The 23,893-nt window shown below is 39.6% G+C and overlaps 1 protein-coding gene across 1 annotated transcript in view; it reads left to right on the forward strand.

Moving 5' to 3' along the window:
* Positions 1-3,779: 3,779 nt before the first annotated feature.
* cfap74 (cilia and flagella associated protein 74) overlaps positions 3,780-23,893 on the forward strand; it is a 36,413-nt gene continuing 16,299 nt past the window's right edge. The window contains exons 1-17 of the mRNA XM_030785245.1: positions 3,780-3,856; positions 4,826-4,930; positions 5,469-5,639; positions 6,265-6,375; positions 6,540-6,642; positions 6,915-7,072; positions 8,722-8,852; positions 9,768-9,898; positions 11,618-11,758; positions 11,953-12,071; positions 16,802-16,868; positions 17,249-17,338; positions 17,488-17,664; positions 18,074-18,173; positions 18,991-19,109; positions 20,658-20,780; positions 21,302-21,423. Of these exons, the coding sequence (XP_030641105.1) occupies positions 3,780-3,856; positions 4,826-4,930; positions 5,469-5,639; positions 6,265-6,375; positions 6,540-6,642; positions 6,915-7,072; positions 8,722-8,852; positions 9,768-9,898; positions 11,618-11,758; positions 11,953-12,071; positions 16,802-16,868; positions 17,249-17,338; positions 17,488-17,664; positions 18,074-18,173; positions 18,991-19,109; positions 20,658-20,780; positions 21,302-21,423 (2,045 nt within the window). The remainder of the gene's footprint in view (positions 3,857-4,825; positions 4,931-5,468; positions 5,640-6,264; positions 6,376-6,539; positions 6,643-6,914; positions 7,073-8,721; positions 8,853-9,767; positions 9,899-11,617; positions 11,759-11,952; positions 12,072-16,801; positions 16,869-17,248; positions 17,339-17,487; positions 17,665-18,073; positions 18,174-18,990; positions 19,110-20,657; positions 20,781-21,301; positions 21,424-23,893) is intronic.

Here is a 23,893-nt window from a genome sequence, read left to right on the forward strand (position 1 = left end):
TCTGAGAGACAAAAAAGTTTCCTCGGGATCAGCTGAGAAAGGAGGTTAAAGCGACATCGCTGGGTAAGGTCCTAATGCTGATGGATAGAATGTCGAAAAACAGCGTGTACAGCCTATACAGTTAGTCTACTGTCACCCATATTCCAGAAGGGTAACAGTGCCCGTTCCCCGTCCCAAGTCGGTGCTGACGATGTTTCGCAGGAAAAAAAAACTCTGGTCTGGAGGATGTTGCGCTCTTTCTTTCTCTCTCTCTCTCTCTCTCCCTGAAACCCATCTAAACGCAGTGACTCGCAGTAATCCCCCTCCGCACGCTGCCTGCTCTCAGAACAACGTCAGATTAAATCGGCCACGCATGGAAAACGCGTGGATGTTGAGGAGGCTCTGACACGACTTTCAAAAAGACAGCCGTATTATGTAATCTCAGCCCAGCCTTGTTAACTTTATTTCGTGTGTTTAAACTTCAGCGAACTATTGAGTTAAATTATTAGCGATTCAGATCATATTTTCTTATTTTCACGGACTATTCGGAGTTTGGAATATTATTTCGCTGTAAAGCCGATGCATTCCTTGAGGAGGTTCAGGTTCTCCTAAACATAGCAACACGAAAGACATAAAAGACAAATACAGCGTTATTTTTTATGTGGCCAAGCGTTCTTGCAGGTTTCTGTTGGAAAACCGTGAGTTGTACATACGCATAGAGGTGCTGCATTGATATTGCGAAGATATTGTGGCAGAGACTAACAGGCTTCTGCTTTGATATATGAACATATTCAGGTCAGGGGTCGGTGTAAGTGGGCAGCATGAGGGGGTGAATTGAACTCCAGGAGGATTCTGCTAGCACAGATATTGAACCACGTCGAAGTCTCAATGTGGCCTCATTGCAGCTTTACACGCAACCACGCACTGATCTAATGGCACGGTATATTTATTGATTCGCATGAGATTCACTCGAAATTAGGATAAAGCGAAACATACGTGCCTTCTAGTACATGCATACATTTATTTCTACCATATGCTCACCTGGTGCACGCGGTCACCTTGACAAAAACCCGTTTTCTTAATTATGTTTTTGTTTGCTTGTTTGTTGGTTGGTTTTCAATTTTTGGTCATCAAATGATCATCAAATTTGGGCAAGGTTCTGAGACACGTTGAATATTTCTATTCTTCTAAATGAAATATCGTTAGGATTTGAGCTGTTAATTGCTGTTGTTAAGGTACAGTTTTAGTTTTGTTGTTTTTATTATCGTTGTTGTGATTGTTCCCCTGAGGTTTGCTTTGCAGCCAGTATTCCTCATTTTGTAGCTACCTGTCCTGATTTCTGCTGCACTACCCTGGAGGAAAGAAGGCAGGAAGTGAGTCAAAGAAAAGAAAGCATTGTCCCGCACCCTCAGGATGTTTCCACATGGATGGTCTCTTCGACTCTGACTGTTAGTTTAAGTCTTGATGGGCCACTCACATTGGAAAAGAACAGTCTAGACACTCAGACAGAGTTGGGGATTGTTTAACAATGAGCAGTTCACAAGGATTTCACATTTATTCATTAATATATGCTTTTCTCTGTTTGGTTTGAATTCATGTTTATATTTATGTTGCAATGAATAAACAGATGCTCTTATCAAGCGTGATTTACTGATATTGTAGTAGCACATCCACTCACATGTAATTCCACCCAGTATGATGCTTTGCCATGGTTTCACTGTTTCCCTGTTTGTTTTCCATCATTTACCACAAAATAGCTTTTTCAAAGTCACACACTGAGTTATATTTAGAGGATAACAGACATAAAATGAAATGTTTTAGAGTAGTGACTCACAAAAGCTTCATGGCCCATCTCACACAAAGCCAAATTCAAAAAATGATCAAGTCATTGTAACATCCCTAAGCCAAAGACTAAGCCAAATATTGACTCATAACCTATATTCATGTAAACTAACTTTTATGTGGGTCATGAAACTTATGACCATTCACCAACATATGCGTCTTTATGTACCTTTATTGGTTTCGCAGTCAATCAAAAAAGAATTATAAAAACCCAGCCCTTGATTTAAAGAAAGTAACGTGATGGCAGATGGCAGGTCAGATTTTGTAAGAATGCAGTCTTACTGGTTGACTGGTGTGAACTGAAATGGAATTCAGTGAAAAATCAAGAAACGTGAAATCAAATCATAGCGTAACTGCTGGAACAGTACACCACTGAGAAGTGTGAGATGGCCTTGAGATAGGGAAATCTATTGCATGCCGTTGCTGCGGACGCATTTCAGGAGCATATAGGAGTAGGCCTATCAGTGGTGGCATCTCTATTTTCACTTAAGTTGTGTCAAAGGGTGTCAAAGAGCTCGCATGGACCATAATGCAATTTTCACGGAAAGAAACACCTCACGTAAGGAGTAAATAACTTAATTTGTGAAATTCAAATTCTTCACGTGACGGCACGTGACAGCACGTAGGTTGTTCAAAACGCCCAAATATCAGCTTACGTGACACAGGTGAATTCAACAAAGTCTACAGTTTAATTTATGCATCAGTGGCTGATAAAAGAAAAGATACCGTCAAGAAGCTGGGTTGATTAACGCCAGGATTACAAAACATTTAATGGGTGTGAAGTTGACGAACATCTGACCGGAATGTTTGTGCTGCATGAATACACTGCTCGTTCTCCGCGTGCCCGGTGTCCATGGAAACACAGTAAACAGTAGAGTAGAGGAAGAAAGTAGAGGATTCAGGCAAGAGAGGAGGAGATTTGAAGCAGTTGACGAGGTCAGTATGTGAAAACAATGAAAAAAAATCTTTATGAACGTTTGACAAACCCCACAAATATTGATATTACTTATTCTAATGACCTATATGTTTACTTTTCAAGATGTGTTTGTTGTCACTCAAGCAACGTGTCAATCTAAATTGACCGCTAGACCATTAGAACTAGCTACTGTGCTAACCGATTAAGCGTCCCTTGGCTTTTATTGTAAGATTAAGTGTAAGTGCGTGTTACTGTGTTTCTCAGTTACAATGGAAATGTCGGCGAAGATGAATCCGTGTGAGGAAGTGGGCAGCATGTCACTCTCAGAAAGTGAAGACGGCCTAGTGAAAACTATGACAGACAATGAGACAGGTGAATGGCCAGTAAGGAAGAATAGTTATTCGGTCGTTTTTACCTGTCATATATTCGACAGGTAACGTAGCTACATGCCACAGCTTAGCTGGATCTCTATCGTGGTCAGTGTTTGCTTTGTTTTCTATCCATGTCAAGCCTTTGTTTTCATTTAAGGTGAAAATACGGGAGATGTCATCTTGCCGGGTGAAGATGTCTTACTTGCAGATGCGGACTTGTCCCTGAATTTTGGCACAAGCTCTGAGTGGTTTGTAGTATTACTCTATTTTTGCTTTTGTAAGAGGACTCACACACACACACACACACACTCACATATATGTGAGAGAGTGTGTGTGTGTGTGTGTGTGTTAGAAAATTTGCTTTGTTTTTAGTGTGCACTATATATACTTATCCATTACACACCAAATTAGAGACAATATTGTTTTCTCCAAATATGAAAGATTGCCTTACAAAAGGATTCACCCACAAAGTAATTAGAGGAAGGCAGAGAAATTCTTGAAGCGTGGTTTTTGGTGATCTTATTTGCGAGTACATTCACTCTACTGCAGTCCAAACCCATACCTCAAGTCTTGTTTTTACCCTACGCCTGTCTGGCATTAGCTCAGAGAGTGAGTACGAGGATTTGGGAGATGGCAAGAGTAAGAGGAGCGTCCATGGTGCCGGCACACGGATGTTCATGCTGGGAAAGAACCTGCACCAGCTGGACAGCTCTTACAAACAGAAGGAGCTCAATGTGTTGATAGCCAAGTTTGTCTCTCTCCAGCACAATCAGAACCTTACTAAGCACATACGTTCAACACGCACCAGAAGGATGTTTTCACATTATAATTGGCTGATCTATTTAAAGTCACGGAGGGAAGAACAAATCCACCTCACGTAAGGTGTAGCGTACCTGCATATTTTAGCCTCATTTTATCCTTAACAGCCTAATGTGGAAAAGCTGTTAAGTGAGCGGCTAAAACAATTCCGTGGTCTCACTATATTTATGAATGCGGAAAAGTAACATCCTGACAACCGTTGGAGCAACAAAGTTGTAGTGTTTTATTCATTTATCAGGATGCAGAGTCTTTTTCACTCAACAGCTCTGGTTGGTGAATAATAAGGCAACCAAATTGAACTGTTTTAGCGGTCAGAAGGTGGTATCGAAATGCTTTGTCCATTCGTTTGATTCAGTAAGAATCACTGTTCCATGCAGCTAAAATCCATTGTTTTCTGAAATAAGCATTTTTTCCTCATAAAATGCCACCTGTGATGGTTGCTGTCACGGGACATACTGGTAAATGTTCCTGTCCCTTATCATGTGCATGGTCAGTTATACTCTATTAATAATATGTCATTATGTCACATTTGTAATTCCTTTGTAAGGAAACAGTTGGTGGTAATGGTACCAATTTTTGATCTCCCCAAGGTAGTTAACAAATCATTTGAAAAGTTGTTTGGAAATCAATTTTATATCAGTAGAATTTTTAGGCAATTGTCATCTCCTCTTATCACTTTTTCAAAATCCTTTTTTTTTTTATTAAGGCGGGAACTCGAGGCATGTTGCGTATTGCCGCGTTGCTTAAAGAAGTTCTAAAAATGGCCTCCACCCCCCCCCCCCTCCTCCTTCTCTTTCTCTGTCTCTCTCTCACTCTCTCTGTCTCTCTCTCACTCTCTCTCTCTCTCTCTCTTGCTCTCACTCTTTCGCCTCCCTCGTCTTTTGCGTGGTTCCCCCAGTGCGGCCATGTTCCGCCTACAAGCTGTGCACAAGTATGTGTGTCTCGAGCTTCAAGGCAGGGAAGACTTGGAAGCTCACATCAGCGTAGTCCTAAAGGAACACAAGTGTGTTCTACACCTCACAGTAACCCTCGTTTACGCTTACAGTGAACTCCTGCTCCTGTTGGTATTGTTTTGTTCTTCTGTGCCTTTCCTTTTTCAGTTGTGTCCCATTCTCAAGCATAAGAGATTTTACACACAAGATAATTTTATATCGAAAGCCCTCGTTTAGCTATCTGCATTTTTGCTACATTAGATTTCAGTTTTCTCTTGTGATTATTCTGTAGATTGTATTTCTTGTCAGATTTGAAACTGCTGATACTGCTCAAAGTACTCTTCCTCACCTCTAAGATAAAAAAAAGCATCCTCTGTACTTGGTAAATTACTTTCCAGTGCTGATAAGGGAGAAAATGACTGATGGCAGGTGTCTGACATAGTAGACATCTTGTACTTTCACACTGTATTTATAAAAAGATAGCAAATCAGGCAATGTTTATTCTACACTGAACTCTATCAGAACTAAAATTCACTTGTTAGACACCCTTGGTTTTGTTGAGTATTGCATCTGAGCTCTTACGTTCTGTTGTGATGTCTCGTATTCCAGGTTTGAGCTGTGCTGGGCTGAGACAGAACTGGGCCGGACCCACAGCCCGAGACAGGAACTGGAGCAGGAGGAGCAGAATTTCATGGCCCGGCAAGAGAAAGAGAGCAGAAGAATGCAGATAGAGAAGAACGCTATAAAAAGGGCCAGACAGCAAGCAATGCGTGCCAGAATGTAGATACCACACTGTTTAATGTGTTTTTTAATTATTCCTTAATTAAATTGTTCTATATTCATTTAATAATTTTTCTTTCTTTCTTCCTTTACCTTGCCCTTGCTTACGTTCTCACATTGAGTCATGCACATTTTAAAGAAAACTTTCTACTGACACACTAAAAATTTCAGTATTAGTGCCCATATGTATTAACTGTGTTGAATTCTGTTCACTCATTGTGTTCATTATTCCATCTTGTATATAGAAATGAATAGCATTTGAATATCACTTCTCCTATTTCCATGTTTACAGAGCTCTTGCAACCAAAATACCCATTGCTTTGTTACGCTTAAGTGCAAAAAATTCACACCACTCAAGATTCATAGCCATTGACATGGATTGTACTACTATGGTGTGGTCACTATAGGTCATTTCTCAAATACCAACAGTGCCATTCCCATGGTATTTTGCACAATTATGTCCAGTTACCTGGCACCCAGGGAGAGGAATCTAGGTTATGGTTGTTCTTAGAGAAACAAATATGTATAGAATACATGCTTTGAATGGAGTTACTGTGTAATGTGTTTTTAGATAAGACTGTTATTTTCATACTGTTCTAGAGGGGCTGTGTGTGTTTTGTTACAGGAAGCAGGAGGAAGCTTTGCAGGAGCAGGCAAAGCTTCATGAGAAAAGACTGGAGCAAGCCATGGCTAGCAAAATGAAAGCAGACGTCTACCTCAAACAGACTCTAAACAAGTATGTTTACCAAACTGAACAAATCAGAGTTAGAGACAGATAGATCTATAAACACACACACTCACACACATAAATGGCAAAATGTTTTTACAAACATCCACACACACAGGCACACACACCTGCTGTTGTATTAGTTCAGAATTTCATGAATCTGTAAACTGCAGGATCTATCAGAAAGAGACAGAGGAGGAAGAGAAGAGGAAAGAGGTGCTGAAAAAAAGACTGGATGCTGCAATGTCATTGAAGGCCAATATAGCAGCCAACCGGGTAAGAGCAGCTACAACGGTTACCACTCAGCACTAGCAGTGAAAAATTGTCGTGTATACAGAATTTATACAGGACAGGTGCAAAAAGCATTCACAATTTAATATGAAGGCCTTGACTTTAAATTTTCTTAGGATGTTGTGATGTAGAGATTTTGCACTGGTGCTGTAAAAGATGTGTGTACTAACATTTATAAACAAATTCCATAAATCAATAGAATTTATTCTTGGTTCTGAGACATTATGAGTGGCATTGCTGTATTAATGTTTGAACAGGAGACTCTAAGAGCCCGGCTGGCTCGAGAGAAGGCCCATGCTCAAAAACAGAGAGAGGAGGAGAAAGGAAAGCTAGAGTCACTGCAAGCAGAGGGAATGTACAGAATGAAGCTTCTGTACCAGCAGAAAAAACGAGACGAAATTGACAAAATGAAACAGTGAGTCTCTACATATTTCCCTAAGTATTAAAGTCATAAGCTTTAACAAATTTCTGTATTTATTCTGCAGATTGATCTGTATTTCATAGTTTGAAGGTGGAATGTTTTTTATTTATTTATTTTTTTTTTACTGACATCATAAAGAGTATGGAGATGTTTCAGCGAACACAGCTTGACTGCTCTGGCTTTACAGGTTGCTGTCAGGGGGTCAAACGTGTATCTAGCATTTTCTGTTGTTTTTGATCCATTGTACGTTCTGATTGGTGGTGAGATTACAGTACACGGTACATTTTGTGAGATGATCCTTGTTTGAGTCACATCGGGCACGGAGTGGGTTGGTAGGATCTGCATTGGCCTTGGTTTGTATCAAGAATGTACCATTTTGCTGCTTTCACTGTAGATTAGGAGAAGTTACACTCACATGAACCGAGACAAAGCATTAATGTGGCCTATGAAATGGCTTACTCAGCTGGGGAGCCTTTTTAAAAACAGATTTGAAAACATCCTGTTATAAGTGCCGTTTATTTATTTATTTTTTAATTGCTGAGACCCAGCTGTTGCTGTTAAGGGCTAAGAATATGACCAGATGGAGGGGCTGGTACCAGGGGTTTAACTCAGCTTCGGTGAGGGGATTTAACCCACAGGGCCTGGTGTTGGACTTTTCCTTTACTTACCAGCCAACATGGCTAATGTTTTTTCTCTTGTTCTCTATTTTGCTTTCTTTTGTTTTTGCTTACCCACCACTTGTCATTTTAACCTTCCACAATATTTTATCCCAAAAATATATAGGTTAATTATCAGAGATTTTTGTTACATACATTTGTGTTAGTCCTAGTGTTCAAGGGAGTTGTCAGTATCTTGTTAATGGACGTCAGTGTTAAAGAGCTTTGCTATATTACTGTAAAGCAAGAGGACCTGAGAGGTCGTGGTATATCACGAGTCACATCTAAAGGTCACACAGCGCCTACAACCCCTCTGGCTGTGACTATATTCACAAAATACCACAGCCTATTTAAAACAAAGTCAAGGACGTGAGTTGTTAGCTCTCCCATTTTTGCCCACTCATGGACATAATTTTCCCTCACCTTTAAACCCATGTTAGACATTTTCTGCACCAGCCAAAGCAGCCACAGCTAGAGAGTTTTGTTTTGCTGGTGCATCTGTTCAAGTGTTTTTTTTATTATTATATGAATGATATCATTAGTAACGTAACTCTGATATACCATGAGTATACATAGGGTTAGAGCACTGTTTCAGCCAATCGGCAAGCAGGGCCCGCATCAAGTGTTTCATAAAGTTATTTTGTCATAGTGAAAAGCGTATCGACAACTCATTACGATCGCCCAACAAGGTGTTCTAGTTAATTAACCCAGCAGAGTTACCTCCACTACTGCAGGGTTTTACACACTTTTGGTAGGTTGTCAAGCATTCATTTCAAGCCCCATCTCATGAATAACCTGATACCAGGGCTTTAAAACTGGGGTGGATATTTTACACTTTGACATTGAAACTTTGGAAGGGGAAGAGCCAGAGCTGTGTCAGTTCGTCTTATTTGTTGCTAAGACCAAATGTGTCCTTCAAAACACATTATTTGTTTTCTCCCCTCAACTCTTATAAAAAAATCATGAATAATTCTTTTATTTTGACAGAAAATTTGATGAAAATCACAGAAACAGATGGAAAGGGATTGTCTCAAAGTTACTCTTGGAAGAGGAAAGGCATAAGAGAGAGGAATCTCTGCTTTTTCCTCCGGTGCCCTCAAAGTCAAAGAAGACCTTGAGTCAGAGAAAGCCTGTGGAAAAGTTGCCGCAGACCTTTGATGCAACAGACAAACCAACACTACAGAAGCTAGTGAGTAATTACACTGGCCTGGACCTGTATTCTAGACACAAATAACAGCAAGACATTAAATATTTAGTACATCAAAGCAAAGCCTGTTTCAAAAAGAATTAGCACGGTGTTTCCAAGTCAGTCAATTTGTGGTAAAAGCCACACAAATAGCTCTAAAGTGGAACCACTCAATCTATATGGCATGTAGCCAATAGCTATTGATAGTGAAGGACAAGAGCGTAACATGTTTGCTACTCTGATTTTTTCTTTTTTCAACCATTTGTGTTCCTAATTTGAAATGCCCAGTTGCCCTCAAAGTCTCATTAGTCTCCCTCTGGCATGTCAGCCACCTCAGCTGAGGTGAATGAGGACACTGTGTGTTTTCACACTGCGAACTGTTGTGTTTGAGTAACATGACACGCTTGGCAGGGGAGTGCTTCTTGTACAAAGCTGCACACAACTCTCAATGATGAGTCAGAGGAAGGGTGATTCCAGAAGCCTTTAATTCTTGACACAGTAGCCTATCCATGTCCAAAAAATACCAAAACGACTTTGAAACACGCTGTTAGTAGTCTTTAATCACAGAGCTGTGGAACAGAAGACTAAAACGTGTTTTTCCATGCCAGATTTTTCTACCCCGGTATGTAATTCAGGACATAAGGTCTGCTCCATATGAATTTTAATGAGCAGTGAGAAGTAAAGTTGTCATTAAGTAAATGTGTGCTATCGACTACAGACGTATAATTGCTAAATGAACTCTAAGTGGCAGCCATTTGACAGAGCACATTGCCTGTAACGAGCACATCACGCCAAGCACTGCTGATGTTGTAGGAAAGACACTCGACATCACGTCCCTTGTCACCAGCCAGCGAGAGGAGTGATGTCAGCTCCTCTCTGGATGAGGAGGAAGACACTGAAGAGGACCTAGGACTACAAGAGACTTTGGCTCAGTCTGAATTTACAGGGCTCTGGGACCAAAAACCCAGAGCCTACACGGTAAGGCCCTTGAAACACATTTACAAACCGCACATGTTGCTTTTCAGGAATATGTATTTGCCTGACATCATGTCAAATCACATCTTAGTGCAGTACATCCAGTCAAGTCTCTGGAGAAGCATTAGCCTTAAGCATAAGCCGTAACCATTACTATTTGTTTGACCACATCACTGCATCATTTTGGCTTTAATAGTACTTATCAGAGTATGACACTGGGCAGTAGATTGTATATGACTGACAAAGATATACAAAGATAGATAAAAAAGGTAGACAGATAGAGAGAGAAAGAGAGAGCAAACATTCGCAGAAATTTGCTTTAATGATTTGCAGAAACATTTGCATGAAGCAGAAGCACATTTCGTGACAAACGGGCTGGATGATGTTCGGTTGGTAAGATCATTGTCTGTCCTCCAGAAAATGGACACGTGAAAGAGAAAAGCAGGGAGTCCGCGTTGCACTGGAGAGTTAATGTGCGGGAGGTCAAAGTAGTCTCGTACAATAAAAAAAAAAAAAAAAAAACCCATAGAGAGACTCGTCCCATGCCCTTAGATCCACAGCGACACACATCACTTCTCATTTGCTGGTACTGCTGAAGCTTCAAACCCGACGTGACGTTCAGGCTGCTCAGGACTGACTTTGAGTATCCATGTGGAAAACACTGTAGTGGGGGGATTTTTGTTTTGTTTTGTTTTTTTTGTCGTTTGTTTTTTCTTTTTGCCGTTAAGGCTCCATGCATGGAAACACACCACAGCGTTTTGCTGAGTCTTATCATCGTAGCCTTAGAGTAAAGCGGGGCGTAAAGTCAAACGCTCTAATTATCGGTAAAGTTCCTTCTCTCCTCTCACCGAAACACAGACAACGCAAGCAGATCAGCTCACATCAGCATTCTCATTACTCTTTATCTCACTTCCCCTCCTTCAAACAGCTGAAGCATTTGTGTGCCAGTGTGAGTTTTGCCTGTTCCAAACGTTTCTTTTAATTGACTATGGCATGTTAATATTTTATCTGGCTGGGTTTTAAGGAGGTAAACATTAGCATTACATTATTCTCCTCCACACAGGCAGTGTCTTTAGGCTGTACTCTCAACACATTAAGCAGTTATGTTTCATGCAGTGAATGAGGGTTTTTTTCCCCCCCTCGTGTTGAGCTGTACCAAGATGGTTTTATGTGACTGCATTATCTTAATGTCAGCTTACTGCAGAAACACATTATAAAAATCTCATTACAATTTAATTACTTCTTAAAATGCTGAACCTCCATAGTACCTGAGAAAATGTCTCTCTCTCTCTCTCTCTCTCTCTCTCTCATGATTAGCTTTTTTCATTGTTACTCCTCAAGAGTGGTCAGAATTCCACAGCCTTTGGTTGAAAAATGAGACAGAAAAATAGGAAAACGTTTTTCTGAGGCCCAGAGCAAATAATTCAACTTGTATCTCAGTATTTTAACCAATAATGGGGTAATTTTTAATATTTGTGTCAATTATTATGATTCAATTATTAATAACTCCATGACTAACACTGTAAAAACTCACCTCATGTTTTTTATTACTATGTCAGTATGCTTTAGGAACAGAGAGTTTTGTGGCCGAATAAAGATGCACATAATGAAATTGTTGCAAACTATTGTATTAGTGTTTAAACCTTGCTCTGGAAATGAACCAGTTTAAATCATTTGATTTGATTTTTTTGCCATGATGTTCTCTTCCTCCTGTTCACCTAGAGCACACAGGACCAAGAAACCTTGCCATCCATTCTTAAGCTGGATAAGGCGACTCTGTTATCACCAGCCAAAAAATCTGTGTCTGGGAAAGAATTTAAAAGTCAAGCATTCTTGAGCAAGCCAAAGGTCATCCACTTTAAGGTACAAGCCCATATGATCTATAGCTTTCATGTCTTTCATCCTCAAATATCTATATTATGGTTATTAACATGAAGAAAAGTTTACATTCAGGTTTTCATCTAAATATATTTCTAATTCAATAAGTAATATTGACTTTTTAGAATGTCCCTCCGTGCCTTTTCTGATGAGTAATAACAGAGTGCCCCTGTTTGTAGAACTTCGACGTTGGAAAGACATACAAGAAGAAGGCTGTCCTGACCAATGTCACAGATGCCACTAATTACTGCCAGCTGCTGGGTGTCTCCGAAAATTTGGCTGATTTTGTCTCGATAATGTGAGTAGTTTTTATTTATATAGGAGTTTGTACTGAGTCTAATAAAATGCAGTGCAGTATGATGTAGACTCATGCCCTCTCTGCATTGTAAAAAATACCTCTGGGGTGCTGTAAATACAACATAGATTAATATATAAATTCTACATAAAACGAACAAGTTCTCTCATTTTCTCATTTTCTACTGGAAATACTTCACTCTGTTACCTAATTTTAAACAGGAAAAAATACGCTGGAGAAGAGATGTTAGGTATTAGTTCATTTTATGTAAGATGTAGTAGAATGTATCATGTAAAAACTAACAAATATAAAATGTCTTGTAAAATTAACTCAAAATAGTTAGTGTTCTATCCACAATATTCCAAAGTCCCATGATGCCTTGTCCGGAATATGTGCGGAACCTCCCATTTAGCGTAACCGTTATATTAAATGCTGTGGTAACATCTTAAAATGGCAGAAATGGGAATAATGTTTTGGATGATCTCAACTCTATACATTGTTAATAAAACAATTGACATAATGTGAATTCATGTGAATGATTTAATATTATTACAGCTATCTTATATGTGTTGCTCAGAAAATTTGTATTTAAAAAGTAGAAACAGTTATATATTAAGGACTAAAAATGTTTAGTTAATAAAGCCTAATTTTTAAACATTCATTTGCATTCAGAAAGCAGGTAAAATATATGGAGGAAATCTAGGTAGGCTTTACCTAATATATTTTAGTAAGGGACGTTTGCAAAGTTTGGGTAAAATTTGCTCAATAATGCATAAGATTAAATTTACATTAAAAAAAAAAAAGTATGTGTAAATTGCTGCCAAATGTTTTTAGTGGGTACATTCTACAAGTTATTTTTTGCAGTGTGGCCTGTTCTGACAATAGTGCTTAGCTGAAGGTGGACTTGTTGTTAGATGGGTGCAATACAAAGCACACTTTCTCTATCAAACTGCAAAAGGTAGAGAAAGAATTTAAGGCTCCATCTGGTCAGGTTAGTCCATTTCTGCTTCCTAGCTCTTCCCTGGTGGGCTTTGTTTGGATATGAGGACCTGACCCAGGTTTTCTAAATCTGGCTATTATACTGGGAATGTTTTTGTCCTAAATCTGGCTATTATACTGGAAATGTTTTTATCCTGGTGCTGTCTTCCCTGCTGCTTTTTGGATACAGACCAGGGATGTTTTAGTCATCTGAGGCAAGGCAAAACCCTACTGTGTCCATAAACGTTTCATATTCTCTATTCAATTTCTCGTGGCATCTACTATATGTGTATTTGGTTTGTATTACTTCTAGGGTTCCTGTAGTTACTGTTTGTGGTATTTGATCAGCCAGTGGTAATTTGTTTTGTTTGTTTGATCTTACTGTCTCTATGACTTCTGTTTTTGTTGTCTTGGAAATAGCTCTTTATATCAGCAATGTGCTACTCCAGTAAGCTACTTACATCAAGCTATGTAATTATGGTGTGTTTTTTGATAAGATATTACAGTTGTACCTCTTGCCAAACATTTCCTCTATACTGCTGGAATTCAGTCAGCTCCACAGCTTCATAGACATGTTGTGTGTTTATAAAATCACAATCAATCCAGTGTGATGTGGAATTGCTCTGTGGTAGTAAGACTTCTTTTTTGCTGCTTGTCTGTGGCTCCTTTTAACGCCCCCAGAAATTCTAAAAATGGTCTCCATTCTCTCTCTCTCTCTCTCTCTCTCTCTCTCTCTCTCTCTCTCTCACCAGCTTTGTCTTTTCTGTGAGTATGTGTGGGTTTTGCAGCATGTGTTTGTGTGTGTGGGTGCGTGTGTTAATGTGTGTGGGAGTGTGTCTTCGTGTGTAGGAGCAAATGTGTGTGTATGTGTGTGTAAACATAAGTTTTTATGTGTATAGGAGTGTGTTTGTATGTATGTGTGTGTGTGTAGGAGGGGGTGTGTTTATGTGTGTGTGGGTGCCTGTGTGTGTGTGTGTGTGTGTGTGTGAGCATGTATGTGGAAGCATGCATTTATGCCTGCTTAAGTGTGTGTTTGTGTGTGTTTGCATTTTGTATTTTGCCAGCATCCCCCTGTCTTGAGTCTCCATACCGTACCAAGCTTCCTGTGTCAGCTCAGCAAGAGCACTGAACAGGATGTTAACATGCATTTTTTCCCTCTTTTTTCCCTTGTTTTGCTTGATTTAAAGATGGCATTTTTTCCAGCACCCAGCACCAAATATAAATCCCTTTGCCCTCTCCCTGTCCTCTTTTGTGTTTTCTTTTTCTTTCCTCATGTTTTATATTAACATAACCTGATCCCTCTATTATAATGTCATAAAATATAGTTTAATGAATATTGTAATTACTGATTTTTACATTTCTACCCTCTATTAATAACCATTGCCATTTCTGTCTGTTATTTGTATTTTGATGTTAAATTCAGAGGAGAACAGACTCAAGCACAGCCTAATGATGACTACATACAGTAGTGTATTTGCGCAAATGTTTTGCCGCGTAGGGAAACTGTCTAATCGTTTAAATTTGAAACTGTTCACTGTGTAGATATCTGAAAACTGATCAGTTTTTCAGACATCTGTATCAGAGGCCAAGTTCTCCGTAAAATATATGCACTGTGTGAGATCACGGACTTGTATAATAAACACTCGCTCTGTTCTCATCTGCTTAGCCTCATCTTTCCTCAGAGCATGTCCACACGTCAGACACAGAAAACATTTCATTTCCCAGATGGTTTCCAGTTAATCCTTAGAGCAACGATCTGAAAAATTTGTAAATAAGATGTGTTATATTCTTGGCTAACATTCATTGAAATGGGAGCATTGAAATGGGTTGTGATTATGACTCGGAGTCCCCTGTAACATGGAGGTGATTGACAGAGGTCTTGTCAAATGACAAACCAGGTTGTTGAACTGGAAAGCTATAGGCTGACCATAATCTTTTTTTCATTACATGATTGATATCAGGAATCTGACACACAGTAATAATCTCGCTGCGTTTTGCAGTCATCTAATAACATGCTGATTGGTTATGGGCTGTGTGATGTAATGATTTTTTTACGTAATACATGTTACATTTCAGAAAACAGCAAAAATTTGTGAGAACAAAATGAGAATGAGGAACATATAGGTATATGGAGTGTGGTTAGATGTGCCTTTAATCGACCTCTGTCAGAAATGAGTTTGCTTATTTATGGCTCACAGAGGAAGCAAGATTTACCTGATCTAAAGCTTCCAGTAAAATCCAGAGCACAGTCCTGTGTGGGCTTGAAATTTAAGATTAAATTTTATGAAGTAAAAAACAAATTGTGTTTTCTGTTTCTCTCCACTGTCGATGTTGCAGACCTCTAATTCACCAGGGAGATTACTCAGTTTAAAATGCAGCGATGATGTGTATTTTTAGTTAACACGATCACTGAACAGGATTTGTACAACAGCAACACAGAGGACATGTTTTACGCATCAGCACTGAGGTAGTTAATACACACAGTTCACTGTTCACTCTGACAACTGCCCTGGTTAGAACATGTTGCTTTAAAAAGACTTCCTCATAAGCTAGTGTATCATGGAAGCTAACCCCCTAAGCTTTCTTTTCTCCTTGGTCTTCAACCCTTCCTGGCATCTCTTACATGGGATTTGGTGAAGTCTGTGAAAAGAAAAAAAGCTCTATGTGTGCATTTTCAATGTGTTTTCAAGAACTTTTGACAGGTTTTGTGGAAAGCTAGAGGACATGCAGGGGCACCAGGGCATTTGCTTCTCTGAAACACTGAGAGTCTTAGTATCTTAGTGTCTTTGACGTATCCTAAGGAAGGAGAACATAAATAATTAAATACACGAATAAACAAAAAGTAGCAGACAGAGAGAAGCAAAAAAAAGAAAAAAAAAATTGCAGGTTTTTGTTAGGGTGAATATTGTTCTCTAGACCTCAAATAAAGACGACAAAAATCTGTGACTCGTTAGCTTCTCAACGCTTTTTTAATTATTTGTCATTCTTCTTTTGTTTTTTTTTAATCCAATTGTTTATTTTTGTTTTGTTTTGGCCTTTTGCCTTGTTGTATTGATTGTTTTATCTTCTGGGAGACTGAAACACAGCAAAAAGCTCCAGGCAAATAGCTTTCTGATCCTGATCTTTCTGTCTTTTAATCAATAATCTACACGCTGTGCAGTATTTTGGGGGTTTTTTTGTTTTTTCGGATGGGTTTTTTTTTTTTTTTTTTGGTATTGCATGTCGCCTTGAAACTTTAGCTCACCCTGAAACCAAAATCCATAATTTTCACATTACACAGTCACAGTTTATGTCATTTTGATCATTATGGTAGCATATGGTTATCATTAGTGTAATGGAAATGAATGCACTGAAAGTTAGTGGGCCACAGAAGCTGTTAGAAATATAGCAGTCACAGTTTAGCTACTGTTAGAAATATAATAGTTTTCAATATCTTTATTGATATTTATCATGTAGAAGAACAGGCTAGACTTTTTTAGTGGTTTGCACAGCAGTTTCAGTGAAAAAGAGTGTGCCTTGTGTCTGTTGCTCTCTAATTACGCATATGATGTATGCATACTCAGCTTGCGACTGGATTACCAGTTTTGTCTTCTATACTTGTGAAATCATTAAACAGTTCTGAGCTTTTTTAATAGTGTACACTGACTTATTTAGTTAATTAGTTACTATTTATTTATTTATATATTTATTTATTTATTAAGGCATTTGAATGTGTTGCTGGGGTGGTAGTTCAATGGTAGAATTCTCTTTTTCAGCTTTGAGCCTCCTGGCCCCGTGTCTCCAGGACTGACTTGTCAACTGGAAGCTGTTTTTACACCAATGGTTAGTAAAGATTGTGATATGTTTAGGGGGAAAAAAGAACTGTAGGTTGTACAGGCAAAAATCAAAACATTATCTTGATTCTGTGTTGACTTTTACTAATCACATTATTTTTGGGCAGTAACAAAAATAATAACGGTTTTAATTTTGTACATTCTCTTATTGGTAGTACATGACCTAAAATGAAAAATGTCATTGATTTTTTATTTCATTCTTAAATGATGTGTTTTCGAAGTATATTTGTTCCTGAACGACTTGAGTGGCTGTGGTTCAAAGTAACGATTCACTAAAATGAATAAAAGATAAATACTTTCTGATGAGAAGTGTTATGTTTTCTCTTTATTTTAAACACTTACTGCTGTAAACTTTGACTCACCTTTCAGATAAACGAGGATTTGGATGGTGAGGTTCAGTTTCAGTCAGCGACTGGACCTTTCTCAGTGGTCGTTAAGTGCTCTAAAAAAACCTGTAATGTAAGAATTTTTACTGTACTCTGCATGCGTTTTCTGGCCAGTCTACAATCAAGGGAAAATGAAATGTAATTTCTCCTCTCAGGGCATAATGTGTTTTTTTTTTTCATGGAAAATCATATTGTTGTTCTCTCGCCTCCTGCTTGGCCCAGATGGTGGTTGATAGCAGTTTCATTGACTTTGGCGCCCATGTGGTAGGACAGACAATTTCACGGACAATCACCCTGACCAACAGGGGGGCTATGGGTACTCACTACACCCTGGTCCCTATTTCCTCCAATCCCTCTCAGCTCCAGGGTATATCCCAGCATTCCTCTATCAGCTCACAGGTGAGGCTTTCTTATGTTTCCCCAGTTGATGCACCAAGCATATTGTAACACTGTTTTACCCACTGGGTGTTATAGCTAATAATAACTTAACAACTTGCCAACAGCTACGATAGCTTTTTTATCATGTGACATATAACAATAAGCCCCTATTGGTGGGATGGTTGTGAGAATTTGACTATGTATATTGAGGTACTACATAGATGAAATGTAATAATCTCATAGTGAACAGTGTCACTCAGAATACGCAATAGGAAGCACTGTGAAAAGTTGCTCATCTCCGTACATTTTTTTTTTTATGGTAGCTATCATCAGTGATTAACGGCACACGCTGTGGACAGCTCAAACTGTGTCTCTGTACTGTAAACCTTTGTGAATATGTATCATGTAGTGTGCTTGTGTTTGTTTGAAGGTGCCGGCTGACGTTAGCAGTGCTGAGATCTGTGATTTGCAGAATAATGCGGTGCCCCAGGAATCAGGAGGGGCCACTCACACACTGCTCAGTTTGTCAGGTAAACTCCAGAGTCTTTAAAACTGTGACAAGTGACTAAAAGCAGGTAAAATAAAGGTGTGTTGAGGCTATGAACAGAAAGTTTTTGTTGTTTTGTAGAAAACAGTTATTTGTTCTTTTATTTCATTTAGCAGTAAAAGCCAAACAGTTTGACAGATATTGCTGGAAACTAGAAATATAGCTGATTCTAATTGGCTGCACAGGTGATATTATATACTGTAAACACAGGATCTTTCATATGTTTTCTCTACTGCTTCAGCTTATCGAATTACAAATTTTTGCACCACTGCTAAGATTACTGTAGTGACATCTTTGTTTTCCCTGAAGTCTCTCCTTTACGTCCCCAGTCTCTGATAAGGCAGTCTTAGATGTGCTTTTCCCCAATTTTAGTCTCATTTATTCCATCCCATTCATCACATCCCTGCCTACTAACTATTTTAGGCTCTAAGACCAATCCCTGAACTTTGACAATATAGGAAATGAGAGCCAGAAAACCAAGTTTTGGGGTTTTTTGGGGGGGGGGAGTTGGGGGGTGGGGGGGGGGGTATTTCTGAGTTATGAGATGTGCTCTCCCAGGCACTCGGATTATTTATTTATTTTTATTTTTTTTTCCAAAAATAATCCAGTCTTGAGTTGCAATGAGACATTTCTAGAATGTTTTTGGGCCATGCCTGTCTTAGTGCTTGGTTTCAGTTTTACAAGAAGACCATATGTAGTCTTGGAAGCACTGCTTGTCACCTTGGATGGCTACTAAGTAAAGCAGATAAGAAAATCTGGGACCCCTTCTCTTATCTGGGCTGGTTTGGTGATGTCAGCAGCATGTGCGACTCATGTTAGCGTGGAGGCTGATGGAGCAGGCTCAGGTCCAGAAGTCAGTCTCACTGAGGAGAACAACTCGAAGGAAAGCTGTTATCCCAGTGAGATCAACATCGGAGAGGTATGGACCCTCAGACCCCATGGGTGTCACCATCCAATTAGAAACTGTACTTAATCCGGAATTACCATCTGGATTAACAATAACTTCCTTAAATTGAATGAAAGTAAGAAGGATAAACCCATAGGCAAACGAATCAGTCTTGCTCCTTTGGATCCTGATTTCTTGCTGGTCTTGAAGCGGGATCCAAAGGGGTCCTTCTGGACTCTGTCCTCTGTCATACAAAGACACTGTAAATAGAACAGCATTTTGGTCACTTTCGATACATTCCTTGCATTAGATCCTGTCTTTTTCCAGGCTGCTGAACAGCTTGTTCATGGCTTTTTTTGCCATAGTTATTGCAATACATTTTTTTTTTTTTTTTTTACCAAATGGTTACCAAAACAGACCAGAGGTAGACTACATCTCACTAACGCTTTGACATGTTTCAGTGGCGCTCCAATAGAACTGATCGTACTTTAAACTGGGGTAAGAGTGCTTCCATGTTTTAGCAACTCACCTTAACTTTGATGCCATTTATCATAACGAATCCATCAGGCAATTACAGTGACCTATTAAAAAATGTCTGTACAAACATAGTACTTCTTTTACAGTCTTTGCCGAACAAATTAACATCAGTGCTTTTATTATTTTTGTAGCTCTAACTAAAAAACAAACAAACAAAAACAGGTTTGATATGTCTGATAAGAAAATATGCTAACACGTGGAGCATTTGTGAAGAAAAAAAGTTGTCTGTTTTTGCTGTGCTTTGACTCTTTACATTTTCTACACCCCTTTTTTCATCCCTAAGTCTCATTGAAAATGCGTCTCAGTTTTATATGAATGTCATAGCAGGCCCTTGGCACTGTGCTCTGCTTGGCTCATTTGCTTTACTACATTGCTGTGACTTCCCCATGGAAACTAATGGGAACACTCTGCATTGATTGTGCTTACGCCCATGTGGAGAACACAGACCAGGGCAATCACAGGAAGATTGTCAGTTTGATTTATTTGCTCATATCTAGTGTTTGATTGCGGCAATGCTTAAAAAAAAAAAAAAGGCAACAGATTATCAGACAACATGTTCAGGCTTGGCAGCAACACTTTATGGTAGAACCTCATTGACTGTACTGCCATCTTAGGAGACGTATCTTTCATCCTTTTCATCCCTTCATTATTGATTTGTTCGCAATCACCCGCCTGTGCCGCATGTAATTGTCCAAACTGGTCATCATATTGTGCAGAATCACTGTTTCCTGTGATTTTCTTTAAAAATAAAAAGTTATGATAATTTAACATGCGCTGAACATATTGGTTGTTGCAACTGAACTTATTTGTGAGAGAAGTATAAACTTGGTGTATTTGATATAATAGTTAAAAAAGAGAGTGATGTATGCTCATGTTTTGAAGAAGATATTATGTCTGCCTGTAGAGAATGATTGCTTACTATGATTACTTGATATTAGTTTTTTGTTATGCTCCACACAGTCAATTTACATATTTCCAAAGAGGCTAAAAAAAGGAGTATGAACCTTGTACCCTTTCAGAAACTGTTGCTCTCCTCACCCACAGATAACAGAGGGAGAAGTTGGCCCCTTCGCCAGCGTCAAGATACCCGTCGTTTTCACACCCACCATTCCAGGGGAGGCATATCTGGACCTCCGCATCCTGTTCTCCCAGTCCGACTGTGATCCGGTAACAGCCTTGTTGTCATGGAAAATCTGAGGACTGCGGGGCTGGTTAATTAACACAGTTTGCACATATTAAAGTAACACAGCCAATGGTTTGGGCCTTCGCCAGTCATTTGGCTAGTTCACGTCATATGTTTATGTCATGAGACTGCTTTTAATGCGACTGGACAGCAGAAGCCACAGCTGTGTGTAAAGCATATACTTATGGACATAATAAGTAGAGTTTATAGGTGTATGGATGTAATGAGCAGATTAACAGCATGGTTAGAGATGTAGTTGGGACATAACTGAAGGGGAGGCTAGGAATCCCCTGCAGCTTAAATGAAAACAAACAAACAAAAAAGTTCACAAGCATCATAAATCAAAAAAATTACATTAGAGTTACATATGTGATGAGACTTATATATACAATATAAATCTTCTTATTATTTGTTCCAAGATTCAGGGAAGATGTTGCTCATAACAAAGGTGTTTAAGATCTGTACTAAGCCAAACTGTTGTTGTATGATTGTTTTATTGGGACAGGTGGTGGTAAACATGCGTGGAGAGGCTGTGGCTGCCCTTGTCTGGGTGTCACGGCCAAACATTGACCTGAAGGTCTGTTTGTTTGATCGGCCGTGTGGGGACCTCATTGAGGTCCACAGCAGGTGAGCAGTCTGACATCAGATCCATTGTCATGGCTATAAGATAGATCGCGATTAGCTGGCCATTAACTGAACATGTAACAAGCTACTCGTTAAACACTGATTACATGGAGTGAGAACATAGAGTGATACTATTAGAGAGCAAACATTAGAAGGTCAGTCAACAGCATCACATAGAATACACATAACTGTACCTTTATGTGTGTGTGTGTGTGTGTGTGTGTGTGTGTGTGGGAGTTGGAGTGTACATGTACATTTGTGTATGCATGAGAGAGAGAGAAAGAGAGAGAGAGAGAGAGAGAGAGAGAGAGAGAGAGAGTGTGTGTGTGTGTGTGTGTGTGTGTGTGTGGTGTACGTGTGTGTGTGCGTGCGTGTGTGCGTGCGTGTGTGTGTGTGTGTGTGTGTGTAACGTCATCACAGAGGATTTGTAGCAGTTGCCATCTGGAGCTCAATCACGGTGCTGTATATGACGCTGGTTGTGTGTGTGAACACCAGCCTCCCACTGACAGGCCTACAGAGATTAACTAAACCCAATCCTCACCATACATATTTACTTTCACTCCCAGTCACGCAAGGTTTGGCCATCTACTGACGCCATTTAACACACTCTAAATTTATTACAACCATCAGAGTGTGATTCAGTAGTGGCTGGGCTGGTGTGAAGAGAGAGAGCTTTACACCCAAAATAGCTATGTCTACTCCATCACTCACACCTCGGTTTTCTGAAAGGCCTTACCTTACTGAGTACCCTCCCTCTTTTTGACAGCCTAGCATAAGGTGATTAATTTCCTTTTTTTAGAGTTGGCTTCACACTCTCTCTCTCTCTCTCTCTGTCTCTCTCTCTCTCTCTCTCTCATTGTCTCTCTCTGTCTCTCTCTGTCTCTCTCTCTCTCTCTCTCTCTCTCTCATTGTCTCTCTCTGTCTCTCTGTCTCTCTCTCTCTCTCTCTCTCTCTGTCTTTCTCTGTCTCTGTCTCTCTCGCTCTCTCTTGCCACCCCCCACTCATGCTGCTTTCTCAACTCCGGCTGCCGCTGCAGTCTCCTTAATATAGAGTCTTTCAAGAGACGGCTGAGAATCTTCAACTCTACTGAGGCTTTCAGTACCCTTAGTGGGCTCGGAAAAGGTTTTTACTCCGTATTAGGTCAGGACACGACGGCTATGACGTGAGGGTCGCGCAGACACAGACTTTGCCCCCCCCAGGAGGGCAAACAGGCTCAGATTAAGTGGCTGGTCCTGGAGCAGGTTTACCATCTGGCCCTGTGAGGCGATGTCTTTAACTCTGCCAGGACCAGTGAGATGAGAGCCACTAATGGGCATTAACTTCTCAGGGGCTCAGTACTTCAGGCTAACACTGTCTCTCTCTCTCTCTCTCTCTCTCTCTCTCTCTCTCTCTCTTTCTCGCTCTCTCTCTTTCTCTCTCTCTCTCTCTCTCTTTCTGTATCTCTTTCTGTATCTCACTGTACTCAAGGGACTCTCAGGAACCTAGTTATGCTCAGCCATTTCACTGGATTGAGACACTTTGCCAGAAATGCTCAGTTTAGGTTTGAATTAGGTTACAGTGAAATTGCTCATCGTCAGGTCACATCTAAATTACTTTAGCTTCACTGTCACTGATGTAGATTATGACTAGTCACCCTCAGCCCAGTTTGTGTCAACTGAGGGACATATCCAGCCACAGTTAAGTAACTAGACACCTGAATTTAGAATTGAAAGTCAGTCTTAAGTTTTAAAAAGCAATAAGTCATTAAGAAACAAGAAGAAAACCATATCTAGAAAAACAGGTCTGAAAGTACCTGATTGTATTTCCTGCTAGGTTAACGACACAAAAGTCATTCATGTCAGAACTTTTAAGATCTATGATTTTTCAGGAGCAGTACTTTTTCACTGTATGATTTTGAAGATTTAAATATTTAATATGGGCTTTTTTTTCCAAATCTGCAGTGCCTATCATTTAGGCGTGTTAGTTTCTTCAAGGTTGATGCTGCATAATTGTTGTAAGACATCCATTAAGATTTCCCCCTTTCTATTCCCTGGCTAGAAAATGCCTTTGCCTGGGGCGTAACATCATCTGTTAGGTCCTTTTGTAAGTGGGTCATTTGACTGAAGAATAGATAGAGGTGGACCACACTGAACATAACATCTGAAATTTTTGAGGCTGTCTTCTCTTCACTGATAGGCTCTCCCTCATCTCTGAGAAACATTTTTATGTAATGAGATTTGAAAAAAAAAGAAGAAGAAGAAGAAGCAGCAGCCAGCGAATATGACTCATCATGAGTTGGTGAGTCCTTGGTAGGTAGGACGTAGGTGTATGCATGAGTTTGTAGCTGGAATTCTGCAGAGAATTCCCAAGGACAGAGATCCATTTATATCTCGCGTTATGGAAGCTCCTTGCCACAGGCTGCACTGAGACTTTGGATCCCTCTAAATTGGGTCACCCCATCGGCGAGGAGCAAAGATGGCACCCAGATACTGTA

The sequence above is a fragment of the Chanos chanos genome, chromosome 9 (assembly GCF_902362185.1).
Source record: "Chanos chanos chromosome 9, fChaCha1.1, whole genome shotgun sequence".
Classification (NCBI taxonomy): Eukaryota; Metazoa; Chordata; class Actinopteri; order Gonorynchiformes; family Chanidae; genus Chanos; species Chanos chanos.